The sequence below is a fragment of the Phaenicophaeus curvirostris genome, chromosome 4 (assembly GCF_032191515.1).
Source record: "Phaenicophaeus curvirostris isolate KB17595 chromosome 4, BPBGC_Pcur_1.0, whole genome shotgun sequence".
Lineage (NCBI taxonomy): Eukaryota > Metazoa > Chordata > Aves > Cuculiformes > Cuculidae > Phaenicophaeus > Phaenicophaeus curvirostris.
The window spans coordinates 75,681,110-75,696,248 of NC_091395.1; the positions used below are offsets into that span (position 1 = coordinate 75,681,110).

Sequence of the window (15,139 nt, forward strand, 5' to 3'; positions counted from 1 at the left end):
TCCCCTGTCACTTGGGAGAAGAGCCCAGCTCCCTCCTCTCTACAACCTCCTTTCAGGTATTTGTAGAGAGCAATGAGGTCTCCCCTCAGCCTCCTCTTCTCCAGGCTAAACAACCCCAGCTCTCTCAGCCGCTCCACGTAAGACCTGCTGGTCACACCATTTCTGATCCAAGCCAAGAGGCCACTGGCCTTCTTGGCCACCTGGGCCACTGCTGGCTCGTGTTCAGTCACTGTCAACCAACACCCCCAGGTCCTTCTTCTCTGGGCAACAGGGAGTGGCTGTGAGGTCCCATGCGTGTCGAGGGGGCATCCGTGAGGGTCGTTATTGTTCCAGGGAGCAGCTTTGAGGGCCCCTGGTTGCCTCAGGGAGCAGCCTTGAGGGCCCGTGGCTGTCCAAGAAAGTGTCCATGAGGGCTGTGGCTGCCCCAGGAGTGGCTGTGAGGGCCATGGTTGCCCCACGGAGTGGCCATGAGATCCTGGGTTGCCCTGGGAAGCGGCCGTGAGGGCCCTTGTGCCCTAGGAAAGCAGGACTGGGCAACATCCCATCCAGACATGAACACGCACGAGGTCCTGCTCTGCTCTCAGCAACCTCTGCCTGCCCCCTCCTCTTCCTCTTCTCATCAAGGCAGGTCTAGATTGGATATTGGGAAAAGTTTCTTTACTGAGAGAGTGGTGAAGCATTGGAAGGGGCTGCCCAAGGAAGTGGTGGAGCTTCCATCCCCGGAGGGGTTCAAAAAAATGTGTAGACATAGCACTTGGGGACATGGTTTAGAAGGCATGGTGGGGTTGGGCTGATGGTTGGACTGGATGATTTTAGAGGTCTTTTCCAACCTTATTCTATGATTCCTCCACCAAACCAGGCTGCTCTCCATCCTCTGGGATGGGGTATACGAGGAATCTCTCAACCGGGGGGTGCTGGCGCACCCAGGCTGTGTTCTCCTCTTGCAGAGCCACATCCCTGTGGTTCCCCAGCCTGAAATCCCACCCCAAAACAACCAGCCAAGCCACACAGTCAGGGTTTTAAAACGGGGCCTTCCTCCGTTTTATTTTGCCAGATAAAAATCCTTCACAGTCAGGTCGAGAGAGGAGAGCGAGAGATACGTATACATCTGGATCTCCATAGCTATTGGTATCTATACATACCTCTGTACAGAGAGATTCACCGTAGAAAATCACCAAGGCAAGAGCTCTTCACATCTCGACAACCTCATGGAAACAAAGACGAGCAGTAGATTGGGAAGTGTTGGGTCAGTTTGAATGAGAAATTCCAAAACGGATACACTTTTGCTGTACAAAAAGTCCCGGAACGCTGTGGTTTATCTCTTTATTTGTCAGCCTCTTGTGTTTCAGCACGCTGAGCAGAGGCAAAGTCAAGACAACAGTGTTAAGTGACTGGTGGACAGGAGAGACACTCAGATTATGGAGTTCTTTGTTAAATATTTTATTTTTTAAGTGTATATATATATAATTTTTTATTTTTTTTGCCTTTTTTTTGCAAAGTCTCATTAAAACGCGGTTTGAACCAGCAACAGTCGACGCAGAAACAAAACAGTGACGGAGTCGAGTTCAGAACACTTCTGGTTTGAAATCACAGTAAGAGCAGAGAGAGAAACCGAGGCGTCAAGAAACGAACAAGAGGAAAGAAAGCACGAGGCTGGGGTTGAATTTACAGTCGGGGAGGTCCAAAGTGTTGGACGAAGGGTCTGGTGCAGAAGTGACACAGCCTGCAGCTCACCCGGCGGTGGAGCTCTGGCCGCTCCTCCGCGGGCCTTTTATTGCTGGTGAAATCAGAGAGCAGGCTGGCTCAGGGAGGTGCCGACTGGCCCAACCTGATGTTCTCCCATCCGGGGAGCTGGGATTTAGGAGGACACCTCCTGATCTGCTGGAGAACGGACGCAGAAGACAGGCGACTAAGCAACGTGCATCCATTTAGGAGGAGGAAAACCTCACAAACGTACTGCCCGGTGCAAGGCAAAGACCGAGAGGGGTTCCTCTCGGCTCACAGCGTTTACCAGGTCCGAGTGAGTGCAAACGAAGACACCTTGGAGGAGCTCCAGCCCTGGGCTGGGCTCTGCGGGGACGCCGCTGCGTGAAGAGGGACTGCATAGACACATTGGCCGGTTGTGCAGCATTTTTTTTTGCACCGGTTGTGGAAAACTTTTGCACCGGTGGGGGAGATCTGCCCATGCCCATTTTGCTCCCTTCGGCCACTGGAAGGGAACCCACATGCCACCCGTGGTGGGAAAGGGGACCTTCTCCTCCGAGAGGCCTCCTAGAACATGCCTGGCTTCCAGGAACGGCAGAGCCAGCGCTGTGGTCTCCCAACGGTGTCTGGCTGTCACCGAATGTCACTCTGTGAGCTCAGGTGCTCCAGAGGACCCACTGGGTTCCATGAGCTAATGGGATGGACACCAGAGAGAGGTGACCACACCTCCTGAGGACCCAGACTGTAGGCTGGCTGGATATGGGAGCTTTGGGCTCTCCAGGCAAGTGGGGGTAGCCAAGTTCAAACTGTGGGTGATTATTTGGAGCCAGGCTGGACTCCACATCCCTTTCCAAGGGAGGAGATCCCAAGGCTGGAGCAGTGAAGGTATTCAAGGGAACACTGGTGTGCCTGCAGGTCTCAGGGCTGGGAACAGTCCCTTTTAAATCTCTCTAGAAAAACCTATTGCTTTGGGACAGAAAGCAGGAGCTTTCTGCCTGAGAAAACAGATCTGTAAGCAAGCCGTGGAAACACAACCCCACATGTCAGAGGTTGTCCCAGGCTCCAGATCTAACACAATCCCTTTCACTGGGAGAACCAGGGAGGAAGCTTGTCCTGGAAATAGAGAGGCTCGTTTTTGGTGTTGCTGGCAGTGGAACAGCTGTGATCTCAACCCCTCGCTGCACTGGGTATAAGTGGCATGGGTGCTGCATGGACCTACAGACCAGGGGCACTCGTACACCCATCACACCACCTTGTTCCAGAGTGTGGAAGGACCAGAGCTGACTGGATGTGGTGGTGCAGCGGTGTGAAGCCCCACGCAATGATGTTAAGTCATTGCAAGCCGCGGGGATGTCCTTCAGCAAGAAACAAGGCTGCTCGTGGGGATACAGCAGGGCTGATCTAGGAATGATGCAGAGAAGAGGCGAGGATCACTAGTCTAGAAAGCTCCTCTGAGGGCAAGGTCAGGACACACCACTTGCAGTGGGGGCTTTGGAATTCAGCTTTGACTTTCTCAGATGTATCTGGGAGAGCCCTGGGAGATGCACCAACTGCTGCTGAGACAACAGGGATGGGGATGATCTAAAAGGAGGCAGGAGAGTCTGGAGAGCTGCGGCAGAGGAGTAGCAGCACGCAGGCAACATAAGCAGATCTTTAGCAAGGGATCTTGTTGAAAAGTAACTCTATGAAGTGGCCTTCAAGGCTTAGGCTGAAGGATTGGGTTTGAATACCAGCAAACTGATGGTTGGACTTGATGATCCGATGGGTCTTTTCCAACCTGGTGATTCTATGATTTGATTCTATGACACTGGACCTGCTCCCATCCAGGACAGAAGCGAGAGCTGTCACTGCGCATCAACAGGATTTCGTGGTCTTGGTAGGAACAGAGCAGAGAAGGCTTAGCATGGCCATGGGGGGAGACATGGTGAAGAGACGTGTGCTCAAAGCCCAGACCCACCTGAGCATCCATCCACAGGAGCACTGTGGGTGGAGTAGAACAGCTCTCTTACTGGCCTATGCTCCATGTGCTGGGAGCAGGGCCAGGAGCCTTCATGGAGCTGAGGTGGGCAGAGGTGCCATCAGCAGCTTCTCCCAAGCAGGAGAAGCAAAGACCATGATGTTTTCACCTCAGAAGATGGTTCCCTGGTAAGGAGGGTGCCAAGGATGCCTTGAGGTGAGCTGGGGAGAGGACACCAAGGGGGGAAGCCAGCGGGACCACCAGCTCTCAGGATACGCTTTTTCCTGGCCAGTTCACACTGAGCCAGAACTGGACCCTGTAGCAACCTCTGCTGCTAAAGTAGAGGAGACCTGTGGCCCTGAAGACAAGTGCAATGGCTTGGCATGCATCCTTTCTTCTCCTCCAGAGAAAGGAGGGGGCACATCCATCAGTTCTGCCTCCTGGGAACACGCTGTCCCTGGGTAACGCATGGAGCTAGTTGGTACGGCCGTGGCGGTTACTGGTGTAACCAACCAGAGGCCATCGGCTCACTCTGTTCTAACCTGTCCCTATCACCAGAAAGGCCTCTCATGGCCCTGCAAATGTTCCCAGGTGGGACACAGGGAAATTCAAGCCTCCTGTCCCCTGCCAGCTCTCATTCCCCTTCTCAGTCCACGCTGGCTTCATCCCTCTCCAGGAAAGCTGGGAGGCAGCTCCAAGCGTGCAGTCTAACTCCCTCCAGAGATCTTTGGTCACGTTGCTCATGAGCTCAGAGTCTGAGCAAGCTATAAAGTGCCATGATGAGGGGCAGGAGTGGGGTGGGTTGGTCCTTTCCATGGGCAGAGCTCATGGGCAGCAGGGCTCAATGAGGACTCCACCAGAAGCTGCTGTCTGCAAGGGAGTTTGGTGTGACACAAGGATGGGCAGAGGGGTCTTAACCAAGGGACAGCTGCAAATCCTGCTTCAGGATGACAGCAAGCATCAAAGCAGGACAGAGTGACACCAGGCTGCTCTGTCAGAGCCAATCCCAAGTGGATGGCCTTCCTGGGAGGTGCTGAGAGCCTCCCTCCTCATTTCCACTCCAGCCAGGAGAAGCTCAGAGGGTGCTGAGCACCTTCCACACTGAATGCAGCATCAGCTGCTGCTGCCAACCCCGCTCAGCGATACAGAAGCCACAGAGCTTTCTTGTCTCTTCATTTAATTGTTGTACGTACAGAGCTGGGCTGTTATTTACATCCAAGTACACTTGTCTCCGTATAACGTAGCAGCATAAGGGCAACAGTTCCATTCCTATCTTGAGTGTAGAACCTTGGAGGTGATCTTCCTCCAGCGACAGCAGGAACGGTGCAGCTGGCTGCCACGAGGCAGTGGCAGAAGCAAAATGGGACTGTGAAGCACAGCAACGCGCAAGGGTTGTGGTGTTCACACTCAAGATGAGCCAGGAGTGTGAGGGGAACTTGCCCAGGTGGGTTGGTATCTTACAGTGACAGCAACCAACGTTGAAATGACGGTGGAGCAAAGCAACCCTACTTGCAGCAAGTGTTAAGAGGGCCTGCTTACACCTGCCCTGGCACCAGGGTTGGCTGCTTAGCCCAGATCCTCATGGATGCAAATTGCTGGAGCTCATCAGTCCATTTGCTCATATAATGGCCATGTGGAGCATGACTTAGTTGCCCACATGTGAGTGGTGTGGCACTAGAGGTGCTCCAGGTCTTGCCACCACTGGCCTGGCTCTCCCACTGGATCACGTTGACCAGATCCATGGATCCGAGAGCACCTCTAATGTCTCTGGACCCCATGTATGGGCAACTGATCTGAGACCCTCATGACCACAGCTTTTGCTGTTGGCCAATGGCAAGTTAGAGACAACTTGTTATTTCAGGAGAAACATGAACCACGTGCAGCATTTTGAGGGCAGTACTTGGAGAATTACACATGAGCCAGTACGCCACACTGAATCCTGTCGGCTCAAGAGCTGGCTGAGCAAAGGTGGAGGAGACAGCTGCGTTATGGTCAAGCCCAAACTCTGTGTTGAATTTCATGGGGCAGAAACACTATCAGCCCTGCCTGAGCCTCCAAGAGACAAGATGTCAACCTCTTTGGCCATTCCCAGGATGCGTCATCAAAACACCAGTCTGGTGCACCTTGGCAAGATCCCATGGCCCCAGCGCAGACCTAGATTGTGATGGGAAACTTCAACTGCTCAGCAGGTGAAAGTGTTAAGATCTAGAAGGACCAAGGTGAGCTCCCACCTGGGACAGATCTGAGCACAAACAACATGAACCCAGGTATTCCACCATCATCTTGCTCCATCTCTGCTAAGCGAAGGACTGTCACCTCCAAGAGAGCCTGATTGCCACCATGTGGTCACACAGTGATAACACACGGGAGAGGATGTGATGGAGAGCAGAGCATCCAGTTGTGGGGAGGATTCCTGAAGGACAGGAATCCTTTGTGGCAGTTTGGCTGGGACACTTGGCAAAAGCTTCTGTATTTTATGTGTCTGTAGCACAGCAGGACAACTGAATGCTTGGAGGATGCTGAGCGAATTCCAAGGGAGGGAAAACCACCAGCAGCAACACAGCATCTTAATGGTGTTCGCAAGGGTCTCTGCCATCCAGGGAATGGCCACAATTGAGGTTGCTGAGGTCTGGATCGAAACTCTAGACCAAAGTGATGCAGTGAAGGTGATGAAGGGAGCATACCTTTCCTCCTCCAAGGTGACAAACATCTCCTTGCTGCTCCTGCTCCATCCCAAGGAGCTCTGCAGTCCCTGATGAGGACATTGAGTCCCAGCACCCTCCAGCAGTGAGGAAAACCAGTATGCCTCCAGGTCACACTTGGTCCATCAAGATGTGCTCATTCCTGGCACCACTGAAAAAAAGATCTAGGAAAAAGTTGACGGAACAAACCTGGCACTCTGGAGGGCTTGCCTGGCTGCTGCTGACTGGAACCAGGTACATGGGGAGGCCAGACAAGCCCCTGCTTCTCCTGCTTGTGGATTTGCATGGAGCTCTGGTGAGAAGGTGTCCCACTGGGTGATGCTGGTGTCCATTCCTCTTGAGTGTTAACACAGAGGGGAATTGCAGTGGACACTTGGGTCCAGGAGGAGCAAAGGTGGAAGTGACCCATCTTGTGGTGAGGGCACTTGCTGTTGGGTTCACTTTTCACGTGGTGGCCTCAAAACCAACATATGACCATCTGAGTTTAAGCCTCTTCTCTATGCTTTGCCTTTTGTCCAAGCACTGCAAAGCCCTTCACAAGAACAAATGCCTCACAACTGCGTCGAGAAGGAAGACCATGTGGGTTTATCTGATGTGGAAAGAGAGGCGTGGAAAGAGAGGCATGGAAAGCTGAGATGACTTAAGACACCACATCTCCAGCCCTGACAATGAGGGATGTTTGACTCCATCTTGAAGGCCCTTGGAGGAAGCTCTAGGATTTGCCTGGCCAGGTGTAAGTGTGTGTAGCACATGCGGGTGTCTCCCTTGGCACGGCAAAGTCTGCTGCTGGGTGGCACCGGCAGGCAGCTGCATTCTTTCCTTGGTGGGGTGCATGGGTTGAAGTCCAAGACTGCTGGAGCATTCACAAGATTCATAGTGGGACTCTTCTCCGTACCCTTCAGGAGTCGGAGTCAAACCCAACCTAGTCCCCCTTTCTATGGCTGGTCCTGGGAGAAGGGCTTATTCTGAGCTGCCCTGGTGCTTTCTGGACTGATTGGTCGTGTCTTTCTCCAGCTCCAAAGGCACAGGCAGAAGTGATGGGAAAAGACAGGTACAGTCAACTGGGATCTTGAAATACCCTGGTCTCATTTCACATCTCCATTTTCTAGGGCTCCAGGGATCGCTGCCAACCATCAGCAATTCCTGCCTAGTAATACTGCCTGTTGACCTTGGCTGGAGGTTGGTGAAACCAGCTGAAGTCTCCTCTCTCCTGCTCAACCTCTTTGCACAGTCAGAGCTAACCACAGCAATATTTGTTCCTAACTTGAAGGTCAGATCTGGTGATGGCTATGGGGAGCTTTTAGGCAGGGAAATTTGGAAAACATGTTCTTCAGGGCTTTTGTTTGGAAGGTCTTCAGCCCCTCGATGCTGTGAGGTGCTTCCTTGGTACTCACATGAAATGTGATCTGGCCAAACTCTCCCTGGAATCACCTCACAGACATTCCAAGGCATCCTAGTGCTACCTCTACTTTCTTTTAGCTTCTCCCTAGGACAAAGAGCCAAAATTGTCACTTGGGTTGGTTGTTTGGCTACTGCCAAGTGAGTGCAAACTTCACTTTGCAACATTTTTTTTTCTCTTTACTGTGGATCATGAGAAAAAAGTGTCCATGAAAGGGAGAACCAAGCTCACTTTGCCCACCTTTTCAAGCTGAATGCTGGTTTTCAAAGCCCGCGCCATCCTCCGTGACTGTGCATGTAGGACTTGGTTATTATTCTGCCAGGGCATAAGCACTTGTGTGATTTTAAGCATTTTCCCTTCTTATGACTGCTTTTCATGCTCAGAGTTAGTAGCTGAATATCTTCTTAAGCTAGGGTTGTGTTATCTCTGTCCCTGGAGTATACGATGCCACGTGGGATTGCTATGGGTGCTCTTGGAATGGTTGTACTGAAGGCTCATCCTCACCCTGTTCAACCTATTGGTCATGCTCATATGTGCTCACTGCAACTCTTGAGTGAGGCTCCGATGCCATTTTTTGAGTAGACTCTGGACCAAGAGAGTTCACCGAAGCGTCGCTCCTTTGGGAATGGGGTAGCACAGTTCCCCACTGTTGGGCAAATTGCTAAAGCTTCAGTTTGCATAAACATCCCAGAGGTTCAGAGGCATCCCCAGAGCTTGATTCCATTGACTTTGGGAAGTAAGAGGGTCCTTGGGAAGGGAAACTAGCTTGGACTTCCAAGTTCTTTTCTTGCCGTAGCCAGCTTGAGTATATAGTAAGAACAGGGGGACCAAGGTGGATGTGGGAGGGTGTTTCTGCTCCCAGGGCTGGTCACCACCCAGGAGGGAAGTGGAGTTGCAGAAGGAAACCACAATGAAATGAAAACACAGCATGTGTCAGCTCTGCTGAGCCTCCAAAGAGACTCCTGCTGGGTCATCATTCCTTGTTGGCTTATGTTACCAGGACAGGCTCATCCTGCTCCTCGAGGACATCCTAACCTCTTGCAACCATGGTAGCCATGGACCGTCAAGAGGGAGTCATGGTAGAGATATGTCTGGTTTCACTGAAATCAGCGGCCAACCTCCCACTGACTTCACTAAGACCATCGTCTAGACAGGATACTTGATGCAGAGCATCAGTTTGCTCAGGATCCCGAGAGCTTTGCTCTGTTAGCCAATGTGGCTAAAAACGCCCTGAAAGGAAATCTGCCACTTTGAACCGTTTTGCTGCACGGAAATACTTGGAAAACCAAAGAAACCAAATACAACCCTCCAAAACAACCAACCGAAGAGGGGTGAATTTTAGGAGAGGGGATGGCAGCCTCTAGCGAATTAACAGTCACGGCAGATCACAAAAGAGCCAATAGACCCTCACCAGCTGTACTAGGAAAAAAACAGAAGAGATGTCGCATTATTGATAGAAAAACAACGCACATCCATAGTTATTTTACCTACAAAGCACAGAAGTATAGAGTAAGGGTGACAGAGCTTGGTGCAAGCAACTCACACCTCTCCTACAGTAGCGTATTATCCTTCGGAAGATCACTGGCTTGAGTAGGTAGTACATGCACAGCACTAAAAAAATTAGGTTGTATTGTCTTGGTCCCGCTTCAGATCTCAGTGGACTCTATTCGCTCAAGTCTAGAGGGAGTCCATGTTTTCTTCTCCTCAGTATGCGGGGGGCTGGTGGCCTTTGTGTTCATCTCGTTCACCTTGTGCTCCAGGAGCTGGTTCTTCTGGTACATCTCCACGTAGTTCAGTTGCAGCTGTTTCTGGTACTTGATGACTTTCTCCTTCTCTTCTTGCCAGGTGCGCCGCTCCTCCTCAAAGTCCATCACCTGCTGCTCCCGCTGCTGCCGCTCCAGCTTCAGCTCCGTCTGGAGCCGCTCCACTTCCTTCCGCAGCGTGTTGACATTGTCCTCGCTCTGCCGCTGCATCTTGGCTTCATCGCTTTCACAGGCCAGTGGGTCCCGCAGCTTCTCACCAAGGTCCCCACCAAAAGGCCCGGGAGGTCCTATGCTGGAAAGTGTCCGCTTCAGGCTGGAGACCTCCAGCTCACAGTGGTTCAGTTTTTCCCTCAGCACCTGGACCTCACTCATCTTTCTCTGCAGCTCGCTTTCACAGATCTCCAGGTTGACGCTCTTGGAGCTGTAGGAGTCTTTCAGGGTGAGGATCTGCTCCTCCTTCTCCCGTAGGAAGTTCTTACCTTCCTTGAGCTGTGTCCGCAGTCCCACAATCTCGTTCAGCTTCTGGGAGACGTCTGCTTGGGAGTCCTTCAGCTGCTGCTTGAGCAGGGAGATCTCACCTGCCTTCTGGCACACCTGTGGGAAGAGCATCCATGAGGCAGGAGGACAGCAGTGAGAAGCCACCACTGCTGCTTGTCCTCTGCACTGCCTGTGAAATGTCTCTGTGGCCTGTGATTCTGTGATTCTGTGATGTTGAGCAAGACCTTGAAGGTCAACTATTACAGAATCATAGAATCATAGAATCACTAGGTTGGAAAGGACCCACTGGATCATCGAGTCCAACCATTCCCATCAATCACTAAACCATGACCCTCAGCACCTCTTCCACCTGTCTTTTAAACACCTACAGGGTAGGTGACTCAACCCCCTCCCTGGGCAGCCTGTTCAGTGCCAATGGCTTGAATTGGAAGGAACCTTAAAGCCCATCCAGTTCCAACCCCTCTGCCATGGGCAGGGACACCTCACACTGGATCAGGCTGCTCCAAGCCCCATCCAACCTGGCCTTAGACACTTCCAAGGATGGGGCAGCCACAATTTCTCTGGGCAACCTGGGCCAGGTCCTTTCCACCCTCACAGGAAAATTTCTTCCTAACATCTCATCTCAATCTCCCCTATTTCAGCTTAAAAACACTTCCCCTCATCCTATCCCTGCACTCCCTGATCAAGAGCCCCTCCCAGCTTTCCTGGAGCCCCTTTCAGTACTGGAAGCTGCTCTAAGGTCTCCCTAGAGCTTTCTCTTCTCCAGGCTGAACAACCCCAACTCCAGCCTTCAGATCATCTCCGTGGCCTCCTCTGGACTCTCTCTAACAGATCCATACCCTTCCTGTGCCAAGGACCCCAGAACTGAACACAGGACTCCAGGTGGGGCCTCACAAGAGCGGAGTAAAGGGGCAGAATCCCCTCCCTTGCCCTGCTGGTCTTTGGATGCAGCCCAGGATTCACTTGGCTTTCTGGGCTGCAAGTTCACATTGCTGGTTCATGTTGAGCTTCTTATCCACCGGCACGCCCAAGTCCTTCTCTTCAGGGCTGCACTCAAACCATTCTATCGTGACTGCCCAGTGCTCACTACGAATGGCTGAGGAGATAGTAGAAGTACCTGATCGCTTTCTGCTTGTAGCAGCTTTCCCTTGAGCTGACAACCGTTGGTGGTTCCCCATCCAGACCTAGCTGTGCGAGTACCCACTTACACACCAGCTGCAGCAGATGCAGGGCTGCGTCACGCTGGTTTAGCTGTGGTTAGCGTGATGTAGTTACTGCCTAGCTGAAAAACTGCACAGTTTACTGGAAGTGCTCTCCATGGGCTTGCTCTTCCCAATAGGCAGAGAAATAAGTGATGAAGAACAGCTTGTGATGAAGAACAGCTTGGATAGGAGTCAACTTACAGATTAAATTTAATTTAGATTTAATTTAGGCCTCTACTTGGGTGCTGTGGAGATCTAGGTCATGGAGCCTGGACCAAGTCAATGAGTGTAGGTGTCCACAAATTTTAGATGTCTTGATCCACATGCTGAATTCCTATCATTACATCGCTACCACTGGGTTAGCTGTTGCAGATAGAATTATAGCATTGAAACAAATAATTGAAAGCCCATCTGCAGTTTTACTGGTGCAAAATCAGGGACCTTTCCAGACCAGACTTTTTGGAAGCAACAGAAGACCTGGGCAGAGCAGCTGGCCAAAGGAGGCGTCACATGGGACAACACAGCCTGCTTGTACTGGGGTGTAACGTGCAGAGATTTTACAGCAAGCTTTAATAAGCTCTGCTGAACATCTGCAAATAGCACATTTCAGAGCCTAATTAATCCCAGCTTCATTGACTTTCCATCAGGATTAGCAGAATCGGGTCTTCTTGATTCTAGAGCTACGTGTTGCCTCTGCACTCTTAATAAATTTGAAGTTTCTAGCCAGCCTGTGGAAGGATTAAAATTCTTCACATAATCAAGCTGAAAGAAAATGTTAGTACTGGCTATGCAAACAGACTTTGATAAAATGTTCCAAAAATAGAAACCATGGAAAAAAAAAAAAAGTAAGGAGAACTAGAAAGAGGAATTTGCCTTTCAGCCTTTTAGGAGAGATAAACTTATTAGCAACAGAAAACAGTGTGTTATAATGGAAAGCATGAGGTAGACTTGGCTATCGGTGCCATTCTTAGCTCACTTGCTTTATTTCTTAAATAGAAAAGAAAGTCAAATATTTGAAAAGCAGTTTCAAGGTTTGCCCAAATGCAGATATTAGAAGAATTTAATTAAAATAGACTTAAATGCATTTTTGGTGGGCACAAATACCTGGATGGAAAGACCTGTATTCACTGAAATTGGATTCAAACGGTACATGTCGGAGTGACCTGACTGGGAAGCCAAATTATTAATGAGCACGGGAGGTGTGCACAAAAAATTGCACTCGATTTAATTCAAACTAGAGACTTAGAACTCAGGCCAAATGTCATCTGTTACCTGGAGGCCACCAACCCATAACCAAATGGAAGGTATTTTGGGCTATCAGAGCCTTCAGTGATAATCTCACTCCAGATCTGTTACAACAACTTACCTCCCACTTGGTCTCTTCAATCTTTGGGAGAAACTCAGCCTGTTCCTTCTTGAAAGCCACAAATTTCTTCTCCAGCTCCTCTCGTTGCTGGAGGAGTTGTCCCATATCATCCTGGAGTTTTTTTTTCTCTTGCTGGAGCTTGAAGATTTGGAGCTGCAGGGCTTGCTGAGCCCGCTGTGCCTTTTTGGAGACCTGCTGCAATTTGTTGGCGTAGTTTTGCCTCAGGTCCTCCATTTCCCTTTCCCAGATCTTCTGCTTCTCCTCAAACACCTGGAAGATGGCTGCCTCGCTTTTATCCAAGTTCCTTCGCATCTGGAGGACCTCCTGCTCCTTCTCCCACAGCCGGTCTTCCAGGTCTTGGATGATGTCGTCTGTTGAAGGCGAGTGGAAAGGCATCGTTTCGTTGAGATGGTTCAGTCTGTTGAACGAAGAGGTGCTCTTGCTCGAAGACCGCCCACTGTCTGAGGTAGATATCCCGTTGTATCCCACAATGTTCTTGTCCACGTAGGTTGTGCCGATGCGGTTGATGTGGCTCGTGGAGGCGCTCATTGGACCCACGTGCTGGCTGTAGCCTGTCCCGTAAGTGGGCAGGCTCGTTAACGAGTTACGGCCTGAATCCGAAAGGCCCCCCACTTGGTTTGTAGTCCTGTTAAGGCTGCTCTTGTCGAGTCCACTTTTGGGTGCGGATGGGCTATTGCTGTTGGCGTGGTTCAAGCTCTTTCTGTTCTCTGTCACCCCGTTGCTCTGCGGCGGGCAGAGGTTCTGCATGGAATGGAAGTTTTTAGGAACTACTGGTTTAAAGGCTGAGGGTCTAACTAAGGGCTCATTGCTCTGCAAAAGGAAAAAGGACCACGCATCAAACACAGCAGGAAGCTTGATAACAACACACAAAAGAGACACATCAGCACAGGGTGGGGCTGATGGAGCTAAGGTGTCTTGGGCCAGCTCCATATCTTTCAGCCGTGTTACACTGAAACCTCCAGGGGAGGTTTAGATTGGATATTAGGAATAAATTCTTTACTGAAAGAGTGGTGAAGCAGTGGAAGAGGCTGCTCAGGGAAGTGGTGGAGTCACCGTCCCTGGAGGTGTTCAAAACCGTGTAGATGTGGTGTTTCAGGACATGGTCTAGTAGGCATGTTGGTATTGTGTTGATGGTTGGACTTGATGATCTTAGAGGTCTTTTCCAACCTTAATGACTCTCTTTTGTTGATTCTACACCCCACTGGGGATTTAACATGAGGGACCTGTCATCACTCGTAGGGCAACACTTTGTCTTACCTTGTCTCAACTTAAAAAAAGAAATCTTAACTCCCCCCAAATGTAAGTGATTTTTCCCTAGAATTCTCCTTGGCTCCTCTTAGTGTTCTTTGCAAGAAGGAGGGCTGCCCCCTGACTACCAGACCTGACCAAAACAACTCCTTGATTTTGGTAGAACAAAGTACATTTGAACAAAATACAGTGTTCCAGTCCTTTAGTAGGCACGGTGGTGTTGGGCTGGTGGTTGGACTTGATGATCTTATAGGTCTTCTCCAACCTTAATGCTTCTATGATTCTATGATATGAAAGACATATAGTGTTGAGGGTGCTTTGCCCTTTTACTGAAAGCTGAATTAAACCCTTGGATTAGCAGCTGATCTGTCCCAGGAGCATTACATTTCCTTCCTGCCAGCAGTCATCTCTCCCCTGTGTAGACATCATGTCCTGCTTCTGCTTGGACAGGAACAGGTAGGAGCTGTGACCCCAGCAGTGACAACAGGCAAAGAACATGCTGAAACTGCTCTTCATTTGTACATTTGTATATCCTCCAGCCATAAGCAATGCTGGGGGGAGGATGGCCCACAGCTGGGAGGGATTTAGAAGGGATTTTAAAACCTCACACATTCCTTGCCTTGTGAATGGACCCACAGAAAAAAAGTTTCTTCAAAATGGAATTGAGTCTCCCCTACTGCAGGTTGAGATTCAGGTGAGAATTAACCCAGAAGAAGCTGCTTTGCATTAGCAAAGAGGTTTTGAAAATGCCTTTCAGGAAAAACACAACAAGCCCTGGTGAGCAGGCAAGGTTGGAGGCCAAAAGCCTGGTGCCTGGCATGTGGGACTGAGGTGGACTCCAGGGGCTGGTGGATTGACAACCCAGGAGACAAAGCCACCATGTGCTGCAGAAATAATACCACACAAGGCAGCATCCCCAGGACACAAATTATGGGAGTTGCTCAAGCAAAGCAGAAAGTTCTATAAAAAACCGCTGGCTCTGGGGATCTGCTCCTCCAGGTCTGGGAGATGTTTGCTCCTTGAAGCTGACATAAGCCACGAGGGCTGTGCTTGAATGGAGGTGTTCAGGGTTGGATGGGCTTTGAGCAGCCTGGTCTAGTGCAAGGTGTCTCTGCCCATGGCAGGGAGGGTTGGAACTGGATGAGCTTTAAGGTCCCTTCCAACCCAAACCATTCTAAGATTCTATTCTATGAGTCTATTATAATGCTTACAGGATTACTTTTCAAGCCTTGTCAACTTGTCCCTCACAAGAAGCACCAGGATTTTGAACAGATGGTCA

At 50.5% G+C, this 15,139-nt stretch overlaps 1 protein-coding gene across 3 annotated transcripts in view; it reads right to left on the reverse strand.

The window, feature by feature from the left end:
• Nucleotides 1-1,022: 1,022 nt before the first annotated feature.
• The window catches only part of LZTS3 (leucine zipper tumor suppressor family member 3), a 58,578-nt gene continuing 44,461 nt past the window's right edge, over nt 1,023-15,139 (reverse strand). For 2 of the 3 annotated variants that reach the window (XM_069856638.1, XM_069856636.1), the window contains exons 3-4: nt 12,592-13,422; nt 1,023-10,119 (exon numbers count right to left, since the gene is read on the reverse strand). In XM_069856638.1, coding sequence (XP_069712739.1) covers nt 9,409-10,119; nt 12,592-13,422 — 1,542 coding nt within the window. In that variant the 3' untranslated portion in view covers nt 1,023-9,408. The remainder of the gene's footprint in view (nt 10,120-12,591; nt 13,423-15,139) is intronic. The other variant, XM_069856639.1, reaches the window with a different exon arrangement.